General features: G+C 43.3%; 1 protein-coding gene across 2 annotated transcripts in view; it reads right to left on the bottom strand.

Annotated features, from left to right (window-relative positions):
- LOC117361116 (phosphatidylinositol-binding clathrin assembly protein-like) overlaps positions 1-15,329 on the bottom strand; it is a 273,794-nt gene that overhangs the window by 66,405 nt on the left and 192,060 nt on the right. For both annotated transcript variants that reach the window (XM_033946028.1, XM_033946029.1), the window contains exon 12: positions 11,795-11,898. In XM_033946028.1, the coding sequence (XP_033801919.1) occupies positions 11,795-11,898 (104 nt within the window). The remainder of the gene's footprint in view (positions 1-11,794; positions 11,899-15,329) is intronic.

The following is a 15,329-nucleotide window of genomic DNA, read 5'->3' on the forward strand; positions in this document are numbered from 1 at the left end:
AGGGTATATTTGTCTATTTTTGTATGCTATAAAAACCAAATACAGAGAGAGACTGAGAGCTGTTGACGAAGAGCTACGTGTGTGTCTTTCTTCGATTCCAGCCAGAATATCAGCTTTGTGTTCAGCCAAATAGGCCCAGGTTTCGCACTGAATAAAGTATTTTATAATTTTTATTTCGTAATAAAGTAATTATAAAATACTTTCTTTGTGTTTATTTGACTCCTATTCAAGAGAATTACTTTATATATAGTCAATATAGGCAGAGAGTTAAATTTTTTAACATTTTCTAATGGTGGTGTGCCTCGTGATTTTTTTCATGAAACAAGTGTGCCTTTGCCCAAAAAAGGTTGAAAAACACTGGCATAGAGCACTCTGGACCCCTGTTCGTTTACAAAAATTGGACTGCTCTAGGTCTAATAGATGTTGGCATTGTCACTTGGAAGCTGGTACTTTAGATCATTTATTGTTTTATTGTCCATTAATTAAAATTTTGGTTGTCAATTTGGGATCAAATAAATCAATTGCTTGAAAATTATGTAGCATTATCTTATTATACAATTTTGTTTGGCATACTGATGAGAGCTAAGCCTCAAATATCGGCTAATAATAATAAGCTTTTAATGATTTTAACTGGGGTTGCCATTCAACAAATAACATATAACTGGAAAGATTGTACAAGATTGGTGGAACTCAGTATGTCATATATTTAAAATGGAGAGAGCGTTGGCAGTACAAAAAGGCTGTTATCATAAATTTAAGGATGTGTGGGGGCCATTTATAAGTTATTATAAAGAATAATTTACACTTTTCCCAAGTTTTAATTTTTTATTGTGGTATGGGGGGTGGGTTTCTAATGATAAGATATTATATTTATGTGGTATATCTATTTTGTTGGAAAAGTGATATGGGAGGGGGGAGGGTTAAATTTTCTTGTTGAAAGATTGCTGATTTTCAAGTGATGCTGTATCTTATGTATGTTATTTATTGTACACTTGTTGTAAATTATAAATGAATAAAGAACTTAAAAAAAAAAAAAGAGAACAGTGAAATGTAAATAACTTTTACTAAAATAGCTCATAAACTTGTAACTATGTATTTGTAACTATGACCTAACAGTATTAATAGTTGTACTGATCCACCTTGTACTAGCAACCCTAATGAAAGTCCGTGTCAAACTGTCCATTGTAACTTCCTAGGTAACTAACCCAACCTCTTGTAATGTAATCTGACCTTGAACTGAATAGGTAAAGGCGGAATAGAAAACCTGATTAGCATAACATGTTGTCTGTCATAAGATCCACTTTATTCCTAAGGGCCCTGATATGTGCTATTCTTTAGTAAAAGATCCTCTAAGTCTGCAGAAGAGGGAAGGAATTTGGACTGGTCTGGGGAGACTCAAGGAAAGAAAATTAGCAGGTAAGATCTAGGGCAACTCGAGGAAAGAAATTAGAAGATAAGATCTAATGACATCTTTCATTTCTTCACTAGACCAGTCCAGAACCTGTGAGATATAGTAAAATAACCCTTAAGATGGGAGAGATCCTGCCAACACCTGTGCCCCAAATACAGTGTTGAATTTCAGTCAGATTTAACCTGTAAGGCTTATGACCAAGCTGCTGCTGCTCTGCAAACATCTAAAGGTATGTCTGCCTAAGAGGTCATAATGTCCCTAGCAAAATGAGCTCTCAAATTTTCAAGTGTTGCTTACCTTTAAGAATATAAGCTGAAGAGATAGCCTTTTAAGCAAATGGGAAATAGTGGCCTTTGACACTGCCTGACCCTTACTACTGCCACAAAAGAAGACAAAATCTATTCTGTTTCTAAATCATTGGTTACCTCCAAATATCTCATTAAGTATCTGATGCTCATCTAACAAACATAGGGTTCCAAATTCTTGCGCACATTCTTCTTTTTGAAAGGACAGTAAAGCTGTTGGTTCACAGTGACAGGTAAATATACCTTCAAATGAAAGGAAGGCATGGTTCTGATTGAAATTCCTCATGAATCTGAAGACCAGGGGATGAGCAGTTAGTGGTTTACCGTCAACTGGTTGGTGAAAAGCTGTAACAGCGCTGAGATGGACTCTAATAGATGTAGACTTGAGTCCCGAGTCAGACAAATGAAGACCAGTGCAACTGAGATGGAGGTTGAATCAGTGATGAAGAAGACACCACGAAGAAAAATGAGTCCACTTTTGTTGATAACATTGCTGAGTGGCTGGTTTCCTGGAGGCTTCTAGAATAAGTCTTACAGGCTGAGAAAGATGAAGTCCAGCTGCATTCAGCCTGAGAGATACCAAGCTAAAAGGTGCAGAGACTGAAGGTTGGGATGCTCTCCTCTTTTCCATATATACCTGCTCTCTTGGTGCGCTGATCTCCGCTCATGATTTTCAATATCACCTCTATGCTGACAACTCTCAGATCTATCTCTCCACGCCAGATCTCTACAGGAGTTCAGGCCTGAATTTCAGCCTGCCTGTCCAACATTGCCGCTTGGATGTCTCACCGCCATCTCAAACTGAATATGGCTAAAACTGAACTCCTTATCTTTTCACCTAAACTCACCTCCCCCCTCTCGCCGTTCTCTATTTCTGTGAATAACACTATCTTCCTCCCTGTCTCGTCGGCTCGCAACCCTGGGGTGATCTTTGACTCCTCTCTCTGCTCAGATCAACAAACTGCCAAATCCTGTTGCTTCCTCCTCTATAATATCAAAATCCGTCTTCTCTCTGAACACACTACCAAAACCCTTGTCCACGCTCTTGTCACCTCGTGCTTAGACTACTGCAATATACTTCTCTCGGGCCTCCTGCGCATCCATCTCTCGCCTCTTCAATCTGTTCAAAATTCTGCCGCATCGCCATATTCCATATTCCAAATCGCTTCATTGGCTCCCGTCTGTTTCTGAATACAATTTAAACTCCTCTTTCTGAAGCCCCCCCCCCTGATATCTCTCCTCACTTAGCTCCCCCCCCCCCCCGTGATCTCTGCTCATCGGGCAAGCCCCTCTTATCTGCACCCTTCTCTTCCACTGCCAACTCCAGACTCAGTCCCTTCTTTCTTGCGGCACCGTATGCCTGGAACAGGCTGCTTGAATCAATACATCATGCTCCATTCCTAGCAGTGTTCAAATCCAAGCTAAAGGACCACTTTTATGAATCTGCTTTCAACTCTTAACTCCCACTCATTGCTGTCAGATACCTATACCCACTGTATCATTTTCTCTACCATAATCTCCCCAAACCTGTAATGTCCTGTCTAAATTAGATTGTAAGCTCTTTTGAGCAGGGACTGTCTATTGTATGTTAAAATGTACGGGCATAAGTTGACGCATCTGTAGTCAAAACTTTTTGATGAGGAGGCATGTGAAAAAGAAGACCCCTGGAGAGATTGGATGAAATCAACCACCACTGAAGCGACCAAAGAGACGAGATGACAGAAATGTGTTGCAAAAGAGGATTGGTCACCTGAGACCACTGCAAGGCCAGAGTCCACTGGGGTGTCCTGAGATGGAGCCTTGCCAAAGGAGTCAAGTGGACTGTAGAGGCCATATGGCCAAGAAGAACCATCATTTGCCTGGCCGAGATGGATTGAAGCTGGTCCATTTGATGACAGAGCTGAAGTAAAGTGTCTTGACGATCTTGCAGAAGGAACACCTTCATTTGAGTGGTGTCGAGAAGAGCCCCCAATGAACTGAAGCCTTTGAGAGGGATGAAGTTGCGACTTGGGAACATTGATCTCGAATCCCAAGTTCTGAAGAAACAAGATGGTGAGATTCGTCGCTAGAACGACATTGTGACATGAAGGGTCTTTTATGAGTCAGTTGTCCAGATAGGGAAAGACCTGAAGAACCTGAGACCTCAAGGCCACTGCCACCACCACCACCAGGCACTTCGTGAAGACTCTGGGAGAAGATGCCAGGCCAAATAGTAGTACCTTGTATTGGTAGTGGTGATGTGCCACTCGAAATCTGAGATATTTCTGGGAAGCTGGGTGAATTGAGATACGAGTATAGGCTTCCTTGAGATCTAGAGAGCATAGCCAATCGTTGTGAGCCAATAGGAGATATAGAGTGGCCAGAGACAGCACACAAAACTTTTCTTTGACTAGAAACTTGAGGGCTCCGAGATCCAAAATTGATCAGAGACCTTCCATCTTCTTCATTATCAGAAAATAGTGGGAGTAAAACCCCTGGTTTTGTTGATCTATAGGAACTTCTTTGATGGCATTGAGGAGAAGAAGTGAATGAACTTCCTGAAGAAGAAGAAGAAGAAGAGAGGATTGGATGAGGGTTGGAAGCAGACTCTCTTGGAGGATGATCTGGAAGGATGGTGATGAAATGTAGAGAGTAACCCTCCCAAATGATTTGTAAAGTCCAGAGATGTGAAGTGATGAGCTCCCAACAATGGAAATAAAGTTGAAGATGACCTCTGATTGGCTAAGGGAGAGGCTGAAGAGGGATCGCAAGAATGTTCTTGAACAGCAAGTCAAAAAGACTGAGTTGATTTGGTAGGAGCAGCGGGTTGAGCCTTGGGAGGACGCTGCTGCTTTTGAATTTTCTGCTGAGGCCTTACTGGTGCAGAGGCTTTAGTTAAAAAGCGCCTCTGGTAAGAGGAAGAAGGCGGCCTGAAAAGTCTCAATGAACAGGGCTTAGACTAAGGCTTTACTAAGGTGTCCCATCGAGTCTCATGGGCCTTGAGCTTTTGGGTTGCAGTATCTGTAGAGTCCCCAAAGAGCTCATCACCCAAACAAGGAACATTGGCTAGTCTGTCCTGAAGGTTAACATCCATGTCAGAAACTCTAAGCTACGCCACTCTCCTCATGGCCACAGACAGAAAAGGCTCTGGAGGTGAGCTCAAAAACATCATAAGCTGAGCAAACCAGATATTTCCTCAACTGAGTGACAGTGCTGACAAGGTGCTGGAAACCTTTCAGTTTATGAGAAGGGATATATTTTTGATACCCGGGAAATTGTTTGATGAGATGGTTCAAATAACATGAGAAATATTGGCCAACATGGAACTTTGGTATAGTTGTCGACCAAATTTGTCCATAGTATGGCCCTCTCTACCTGGAGGGTCTGACACACAAACTTTCGATGGAGTAGACTCCACTACTAGAGACTGATGAGGGAGTTGAGGTTTGTCAAATCCTGGAATGGAAATGATCTTGTAGAGAGAGTCCAATTTTTATTTTTTTTTTTGGGGGGGAGCCACCGGCACTGAGAGAGGAGACTCCCAGTTTTTGAAAAGAGTCTCTCAGAATTCCATGCAAAGGAAGTTTGAGCATCTCCTTAACAGGCTGATTGTAATCCAAAATTTCTAGGAATTCTGCAATGAATTTGGAATCTGCCTCCAGTTTAACAGAGAGGTCCTTTCCCAGTTGTTGAATAAACTGAGTGAAGGAAAGCCTCTCAGTAGGAGAAGAAGCTCTAGCTGGAGAATGCCTCAGAGACTTCGATGCAGGAGAATTATCAGCTTCTGTAGTAGAAGGCAAGGGATCAGGATTAGAGTCTTCCTGAAGATGAGAATCAAGCAGCACTGAGGGAGAATGATGCTTCAACTTTCCCGGACTCCCGCCCAAGCATCATGAAGATGATGAATGACAATGAGAGGATGGAGACCGATGTTTTAAAGATCAATGCAGGACTGGTAGTACTGGAGCAATAAAGAGAGTCCTTGTGTTGCACCGATGAAGCATCGACGGCATTGGAGGTCCTGACAGGGTTAGGCTCAGGCTGGGCCGGTACCAGAGGAGTCAGTGTTGGGAGAAGTAATTGAAACTGGTCACTGATCTCCTCTCAAAGCAAATCGAGCTTCTGCTTCATTGCTGGTACCAAAGGTGCTGCGACATGTTCCGGAGAGGATGACGAAGCACCTCTTGACAATGGAACTAGTCACTGCAGGGAATTACACTTGGTCGGCATGAACTGGCTCGATACATTCATGACTTGAGACCCTGCCTGAGAAGATGGTGGCTTCTTAGCTGGCTTACCCGAGGGAGCAATATGTCGCAACACCGGAGTCGATGCTGGTGCCTCTGGCGGTGTCGTTGACTTCAACAGAGACTTCGATGTAGACGGTGTCGTAGTCACATCCCCATCCATGCTGACACCAAAGAGTTTCTCCTGCTGAAGAATGCAATTTTTTTATAGTGCGCTTCTGAAGCGAAGAACAGCATTTACAAGATTGAACACGGTGTTCGGGACCCAAACACTGCAGGCACCAGCTATGAGGGTCCGTTAATGAAATAGTGAGAGAACACTGACTGCACTTTTTAAAACCAGTCAGTGGGCCTGACATTGACAGGAACACCGCCTCAGCCAAATTGAATTCGATGGATGAGGCATTCAAAGGCCACACTGGGAAGAAACCCAGCGAACAGCCAAAAGAAAAAAAGTTAAATTCTCGTTTAATTTTTTTTTTTTTTTAAAACAAGAAAGAAACAAATAAATGAAGAAATAAAGGCAAAAAAAACCCTGCGAGAATGGGGAGGCAAGCGTAGAAAACAAGACGACTGTTGAAGAACGCGACTTCAATGCTCCACGGAAAAAACAGAACTGAGGAGCCACACGCCTACGTCAGGCGGGAAGGCAATCGAGCATGCGCGGTGCGGACTATTGCAAACTTTCTAAATTTGTTAAAGTGCCAATGCACTTTTATGTCTGTACCGGGGCTCCATTGATGACATCACCCACATGTGAGAATATGATGCCTGCTTGTCCTGGGATAATGGACATAACAGCCATACAGTCACTAACATTAACTAAAGAAATTCTGCCTGAATAGTCTGATCACCTACAATGTGAACTGCAGAAAGCTATAAGGTGCTTTTCTGCAAAACAGAAAAGGAGATGCACCTCTTGTGTTACTGATAATATTCATGCTGCACCCATGTGTACAAGCCCCCTTGTTTATATGCTATGCCACTTACATGCATCCATGAAGATGCTAGCAGAGCGTAAGGAAGTTCTTCTTCACCCAGAGAGTGGTGGAAAACTGGAACGCTCTTCCAGAGTATGTCGTAGGGGAGAGCACCCTCCGGGGATTCAAGACAGGGTTGGACAGGTTTCTGCTGAACAAGAAGTGCGCTGGTAGGGCTAGTCTGTTAGGGTACTGGTCTTTGACCTGGGGGCTGCCGTGTGAGCGTACTGTTGGCACGATAGACCACTGATCTGACCCAGCAGCGGCAATTCTTATGTTACCTAAGTGCTATTCTGTAAGGCAAATGTATACCAAAGATGGACCACCATTTGCAACTACTTTGGAAGTGCCAATGGGCCTGGATGAGATACATCTGAGGGTTCCTTAGGAATTTAGGGAAGAACTAGTGGCTCCATTGTCTGACCTCTTCAATGCTTGTTTAAAGTAAGGAGTAATATCAGAAGACAGGAGAAGGATAGATATGGTTCCTCTCCACAAAAGGGAAAGTAAAAAAGGAAGTTGAGACCTGCAGGCTGTTTAGTGTGGGATAAGTTAATAGAAATGCTTTTTAAACAGAAGATAGAGAAGTTTCTGGAATCCAATGGCTTTAATAGAGGTAGGTCTTGTCAGACAAACTGATAAATTCTTTCACTGGTTGACCAGAACAGTTTACATAAGAATAGCCTTACTGGGTCAGACCAATTGTCCATCAAGCCCAGTAGTCCGTTCTCACGGTGGGCAATCCAGGACAAAACCCAAGGAGTAGCAATATTTCCTGGGCTAATGAGAACAAAAACAACTCTTTTGTGCAGGGTTATGTCCCTTGGAGAGTTGTGAAGAATGATGACTCTATTCACATATTTCTGATATTTCTTCATTATAATGTTTATTTTTATATTGTCCGCTTAGAGTGTTTTAAATGTAGTTTTCCTACATTTGTTCATATATCTGCTCAGCTAGTTCACGTTGGAAGAATCTTTAAGAGTTATTGTTTCTACATTCTTTCATTTGGGATTTTTGAGTATAAAGTGCATTTTTCCTGGGAATCATCATATGGGAATTGGTGCTATAGAAAGATATATGGTTCAGGGATACCCCCTTCTACCCTGGCAAAGACTCCGTTTCCAACTGAAGATACATTATATGCTAATTCCAAGCCTCCCCTGACCCCCAATATTGACACCCCCTACCACACACACAATCTCAGTCCCCTGTTGCTCCTGCCCTTTGCCATGTTCAAAATAGCACCTAGCAGTCCCCTTGAACCTGGTGACTGGGGTTCACTCCTACCCAGAATAGTTGTGTATACCACACTGTCTGCCTTGCTACAATCTCTCATACCATGGTTGCCACACAATGTTTGCCGTTCCATGTCCTCTATGCTGTTTGTCATGCACCCTTGCCTTTGCCAAGTCATTTCATACTATACTAACCATACTTTGTAAAACTGTTTGCCATGCTGTTTTGCTGAACCGTACTCACCATCTCACTGTTTCATGTTCTACCATATTATGTTTTACTATGCAGTTAACTATGTTTTGCCATCTTGTCTAAGTTTACCATGCTATTTGTTACCATACTATGTTTGAGAATGCAGCACCGTGGTTGGAGCTACAGCCTGGGCAACCTGAAGTTGTGCATGCAGGACCACACTGCTCCTTGTGACCTTGGATGAGCCACCTGTTCCCCCACTGCCCCAGGTACATTAGATAGACTGTGAGTCCCCCCAGGACAGTTAGGGAATTATGCTTGAGTACCTGAATATTCATGTAAATCATTTTGAGCTCCCCTGGGAGAACGGCAGAGAAAATTGATTAAATAAATATACATATATCAGGTGGAATTAAAACTAAAATACAGAGGTGTAGGATCAGGGTTTCAAATTAGCCTATAATGTGTCCTTGAGAGTAGGTTAGGGGAGCATTGAACCATGCATCTTTCTACAACACTGACTTTTAACACAGGCTGTCTAAGAACATCAGGCCACATATTAGTGGCTTCATGCTTCCATGGAACATAATAATGCAGCTTGTGAGGTTGATGACAAGTTACTTTATTCCTTTGCTATGAAGCCACTAATGTATGATAATCGGTTACTATAAGTTACCGAATCCCAAGGTATACTAAACTGCAGTAACTTTTTTTACACTGAAACTTGGTCATTTCTCTTAGTTCTGAGCTCTTAAGAGATGTTCTGTCGAAGTAAAGTGCAGTGGTGTAAGTAATTACTTGTGTGTGACTCAATTCTCCTTATCAACAGAAAATAAGTTACTCACATATGCTATGGAATGATATAACCACTGAGCACAACAGAAGAAAAGGAAATGAGAAGCCCCCAGGCAAAGCAACAAAAAGAACACAAGACATACAAATGGCTACAGTTTATCATGCTTGATATAACCACAAGCTTAAAGTTAAACTTTCTTCTAGCTTGGAAGGATTACACATCCTACTTGTTCTTAAAGTATTATAGTTAAGAGCATTATACATCTGACTTAGGCAAGCAATCACAGATATTACTGCAATTAGCAAATCTTGTTCTCTTTTCTCTACGCCATCAAAAGGAAGATTTACTTGTACAGTGGTGCCTCGCACAGCGAACGCCTCGCACAGCGAACGCTGCGCACAACGAACTTTATGTCTTGATTCGTACAACGGACTTCGTTTCACACAACGAAGTCCGGGGTTCCTGCGGGGTTGGATCGCAGCGGGGTTGGTCGAGCCGCGAGGGTAGTCTCCTTCTCCTTACCTGCCCTGTCGCAGCACACAGCCGAACGGAAATCTTCCCGATGTCAGCGCTGACGTCGGAGGGAGGGCTTAAGCAAAGCCCTCCCTTCCTCCGACGTCAGCGCTGACATCAGGAAGACTTCCGTTCGGCTGTGTGCGGCTGCGGCAGGGCAGGTAGGAAGAAGGCAATGGCGAACGAAAGAGGGGGGAGGGGGCGGTCCGCCCCGAAGAATGTGCACAGCTGGTCAGGTCCCCCGATCGACCGACAACAGGCCCGGCCGACAAACCTCCCTGCCCTGTAGCCGCGAATCTAAATTACCTCTTACAGCAGCTTCAATAATCCAGCTGCTGTAAGAAGGTAATTTAGATTCGCGGCTACAGGACAGGGAGATTTGTCCGACCGGGCCTGTTCTGTTGTCGGTCGGGTGCAAAAGCGCCACAAAGGTGGAGGCAGGGAGGGAGGAAAGGTGGAGTGGAGAAGAAAAGACGCTTAAGGGGGGAGAAGGCCGCTGAAAGCACATGTTGGAGCAGGGGATGAGAGGGAGGGAGAGAAGGGGAAATATTGGACAAGGGCAGAAGGGATGCTAAATCATAGGGTGACAGGCAGAGAGAACAACAGGAAAAAGAGTGGAAGCAATCTTGAACCCTGAGGGTGAGGGCAGAGAGAGGTGGTGAGATGATTGATCATGGGGAGAGGGACAAAAGGGAATAGAGATGGGATAGGAAGATAGTGGAAGTAAAAGGACAGGGAGATGTATGTTTTTAGATGTATCTAAATAAAAATAATAACAAAAAATTTATCTTTTTTATGTCATCTTAGCATATTTTATGCTGCAGAACGAATTATTTTTTTTTACATGTATTCCTATGGGAAAACGCGTTTCACATAACGAACGTTTCACATAACAAACTTGCTCCTGGAACCAATTAAGTTCGTTGTGTGAGGCACCACTGTACTTATATTGCACTTTAAAATAAACAGAATCTCCATCTTCTTCTCAGAGTTGGTCACCACTCTATCACATCTTCCTCCACCTTAGGAAAGTCATTTATCATAAAGAAAAGGAACCAACACACAAAACAGAAATTGATAACATGAATTATAACTACCAAGAATCTTAGGCTGCATTCCCATATTGAAGGGTCTTAAAGCCAAGCATGCAGGTAGCTGGAGAGGCATTTTCAAAAGGACATCCTGCTCATGTCAAAAAAGTCCATCTCACAGTCATTTTCAAACAGAAAATATGTTCAAAAATATGTGAGAATGTTCAAAATCAACAGCCATTTTACAAACTTGAGACCAAAAAACCTGGGACAAGGATTCTGGGGACAGAAATGGCCACACAGACATCCTTGTAAAGCAGAGGGGCAGCCTGGTGGTCAGTGCAATTGACTGTAAACCAGGTACCCAGGTCCATATCCCTCTACAACTCTATTTTAAAATTTGCTGAGCTTTCTAGAACAGGGAAGAACCTACTTTACCTGACTGTACACCACCTCAATAGCCTTTGAACTTGTGGATGTCAAATATTTAGGTACATCTTCTCGCACAACAAGCAGCATTATGGGGTAAAGACCTTGAACAATTACTTGTGCCTACTACCTATGGAGAATTCAGGAAACGCCTGAAAACACATTTATTCCTCAAATACTTAGGAAACCAACCTATTCAATCTTAGTCCTTAACAACCGAGCGCAAGAACCACCTGTCGCTAAATCTGTAACTTTGTTTATTCACTCAATCTTAACATTTCTAATCATTGTAAACCGCATAGAATTTCACGGTCCTGAAGTATATAAACTGTTATTATTGTTATTATTATTATATGTGTTTCTGAAGGTCTTCCAATTTCTAGGAAAAACAGAGCTAAAATGGTTACTGAACCTGGGTTCCTTGCACTGACCACTAGTCTAATCCTCAGACCTGCTGTCTTCAGAATGCTCACCTGATGCTGTCAGACCCTGGTACACCTTTCCAGTTTCACGAGAGAGCAAGATAGACTTTTTTTTTTTTTTTTACTATTTTGCGACATCCATGTGCTTTGACAATGAACCCCTTAGTGTATTTGGAAAGGATTTTTTGTAGCCTTAATTTGGTCAATGCCCTAAAAATAGCTGCTCAGCTATGCCTCACTATATACATACCTCCCCACGCACTGCTTGCTGATGTTGCTATGGCAGGTGTACTCTGCACAGTTGGAACAAATGCAGACTGAAGATCAAAGAGGTCACTTGAAAGATTGGGCATGCTGAAAATATAAATCAAAATACATGAATGAAAAAAACAGAAAAGATTTCCTAAATCAGTGCTTCATACTCCTCTCTAGCCATATTCAAATCCAGTCTAAACACTCATCTCTTTTATAGGCCATTTAAAAATCTTATCTACTTCTGTACAATGAATACATTCTCATAGACTCAAAGCAGAGGAGTCCATCCCACAGTGAGATATATATATATATATGTGTGTGTGTGTGTGTGTATGTACACATACACACACACACAGTAGAACCTTGGTTTGCAAGCATAATTCGTTCCAGAAGCATGCTCGTAAACCAACTTGCTCGTATATCAAATCAAGTTTCTCCATAGGCCACCGGCGCTGCTCGCTTCCACGCCACCCCATCCCAAAAAGAACCCCCCTAGGCCACTGGCCCGCTTCCACCCCCCCCCCTACGAATCGGAGAAAGGCCCAGCAGCAAGAGGCAGGATCTTCAGGCACTGGCACGTCCTGTGGGTTGGTGCTGCGTGTCAGTGCCTGATCGGGGTAAGGGTTTTGGCGGGTGGGCGATGCCGGTTCTTGGGGGGGAAACATTGCCGGTTCACGGGCGGGGGGCTCATGGACAATGCCAGTTCTCGGGGGGGAGAGGGGGGGAGCTCGCAAATCGAGTCAATGCTCGGTTTGCGAGGCACGATTTGCTCATCTTGCAAAACACTCGCAAACCGAGGTTTGACAGTATGTGTGTGCTACAAGTGAGTAACTTTCCTATTTGGGTATTTTCCCCCTTGCCTGGATAAAAATAAATATAAAAGGCAAGGGGGAAAATATCCAAATAGGAAAGTTACTTACCTGTAGCAGGTATTCTCTGAGGATAGTAAGACTAGCATTTTCACATATAGAGGTGTCTAGCAGTATTCTTTGTGAATCAGTGTGCCAACGGGCATGCAACTGAGTGGTCACGTTGTTTTGTTCTATGTGATTTTGTAAGGTTGTGTTTTAGTGACTCGGCGGATTTTGATATGACAGATTTTACTGAGCAAAGAATCTGCATCAAATTTTGTTTCAAACTTTAAAAAACTGCTGCAGAAATTTATCATATGCTATAGGAAGCCTTTGGAGATAATGCCATGTGCCAAAGCAAAACCTCTCTTTGATACAAATGCTTCAAGGACTGACTAACATCTGTCAACGACGATGATCTTTCCAGACGACCGTCAACAAGCACATCGCCGGAAACCATAGCAAAAGTTCATGAGACTATCCTTGCAGATCATATGCAAACTATCCACGATGTTTGTGAGATAGCAGGACAGTCATAGGGGACAGTTCAATGAATTTTGTCAGACAAATTGAACATGAGATGCATTTCTGCGAAATTTGTGCCAAGACTGCTAACCGGTGAATAGAAGGCCCATTGCGTTTGTCTATTTGGAACTTCCAGAAATATTACTGACTACACACCCTCCCTATTCACCTAATCTTGCCCCCTGTGATTTTTTTCCTATTCCCCAAAATGAAATTATGACTGACAGGACGTTGTTTCAACCAGGGCTGTGGAGTTGGAGACAATTTTGGGACCTGGAGTCATGGGTACCAGAAACTGAGGAGTCAGAGTTGAAGGATTTATCTACCAACTCCACATGCAGGGCTGTGGAGTCGGAGTTGGAGTCAATTTTGGGTACCTGAAGTCGAAGTTGTGGGTACCAGAAACTGATGAGTCGGAGTCAAAGTCAAAGTATTTATCTACGGACTCCACAGCCCTGGTTTTAACACGATTGAAGATATTCAGGCAGAATTGCAGGAGGTCCAAGGCACTCCCCAAGATGACTTCCATAGATGCATGGACTCATGAGAAAAATGCTGAGCTCGCTATAAACATTCTCAAGGGGACTATTTCAAAGGAGATGGTGGAAACTAGGAGTTTTGTTAAGCAACTCATTTTTTACAATTGAATTCCCCGAACTTTTGGGTAGCACCTCGTATTGACAACCAATGCAAATCCTGGAGGACAGGTGTGATGTGATCATGTTTAGAAACATTGGTAATCGGTCTAGCAGCAGTGCTCTGAGATAGCTGCAAAGCTTGTATTGTATATTTAGGCAGACCAAGATACAGCAAACTGCAATAGTCAGAAATAGAAATACTATCACAATTACAACACAGAGAAAATTATCTACAGATAAAATAATCTTTAAGTCTCCAGATTTAAGTCTCCGGAGAACTCTCAGATGAAAAAAAACATCTAGAAATAATCGATTTTATCTGTGGCCTAAAAGACAAAGCAGAGTACAGCAGTACTTCCAAATATCTATAGCAATCAAAAACTGTAAAAGTAACACTGTCAAAAGATATTTCAGACAAGAGACCTATCCAATTTATCAGTTGGTTCCAAATGCAAAATCTGAGTTTTGTTGATATTCAGTTTCAAGTGATTACTAATTACCCAATCATTTATTACACAAAGACAATCTTTCAAACAATCATGGGTAAATGAAATGGTCCCTACGATTGGAATAACAGCTTTGGGGATCGGTCAGAGTTGCAGTGGAGGAGCTCACCTCGCCAGTTCCAATGGCCAGCAGCCACCAGCCCAGCTCAGCCTCAGTGCCTCGTTCTGGCCCTGTCCCCGCTGGGCATGCGAGTCTGCTCTGCCCCTCTGAGGCCAGCCGGGAACTGAATTTTAAATTACAGCGAAGGGAACCCACCCTCACCAGTTTCGGTAGCAGAGGAGCTCACCTCGCCAGCTCCAACGGCCAACAGCCACCAGCCCGGCTCAGCCTCAGTGCCTCGTTCTGGCCCTGTCCCTGCCGGGCGTGCGAGCCTGCTCCGCCCCTCCCAAGCCAGCCGGGAACAATTTAAATTACAGCGAAGGGAACAGCACGCAGCTGTTTGGCGCGCCGGCTAAGGCTCACGGCAAAGGCCCGTGCCTTTGCGAAGCGACAGAGCGAAGCAACTCAGTGTTCGAGTTGAAGAAGCTGAAAGTGAGATCACTGAGCACCTTCTCCCAGCAGCCAAGCACTGCCAGTGGCCTATCATTGGATGTGAGAGCCTGCCCCACCACTACCATCTCACCAGTGCTGGGCTTGCTCAAAAATCCAGCAGGAAGTACGCCCCGTACTACCACACTTTCCCCTCAACAGATGGTGCCTGCTACCTCACTTCCTGACTTGCAAGATCTCCCCATTAGGTGCACCGCCTGGATAAATTGATAAGTATTTGCATGGTTAGTCTATTACCCTTACTCCAGTTAAATCTTATTCTCTGTTACACACTCATTACATGATGGCTTCTTTAAATAATTTTTTAACATTGTTTCTTATGTTCTACTGGTCCTGTTACAAAAGCTGGTCAGCTGATGCCCTATATTCTACTCCTATTCCAATCCTTGTTTTACTAACCTAGAACCCCACACAACTGTCCATCGATTTTTACATGATTGTTCCAAACGGGGCCCTTTTC

The sequence above is a fragment of the Geotrypetes seraphini genome, chromosome 5 (genome assembly GCF_902459505.1).
Source record: "Geotrypetes seraphini chromosome 5, aGeoSer1.1, whole genome shotgun sequence".
Lineage (NCBI taxonomy): Eukaryota > Metazoa > Chordata > Amphibia > Gymnophiona > Dermophiidae > Geotrypetes > Geotrypetes seraphini.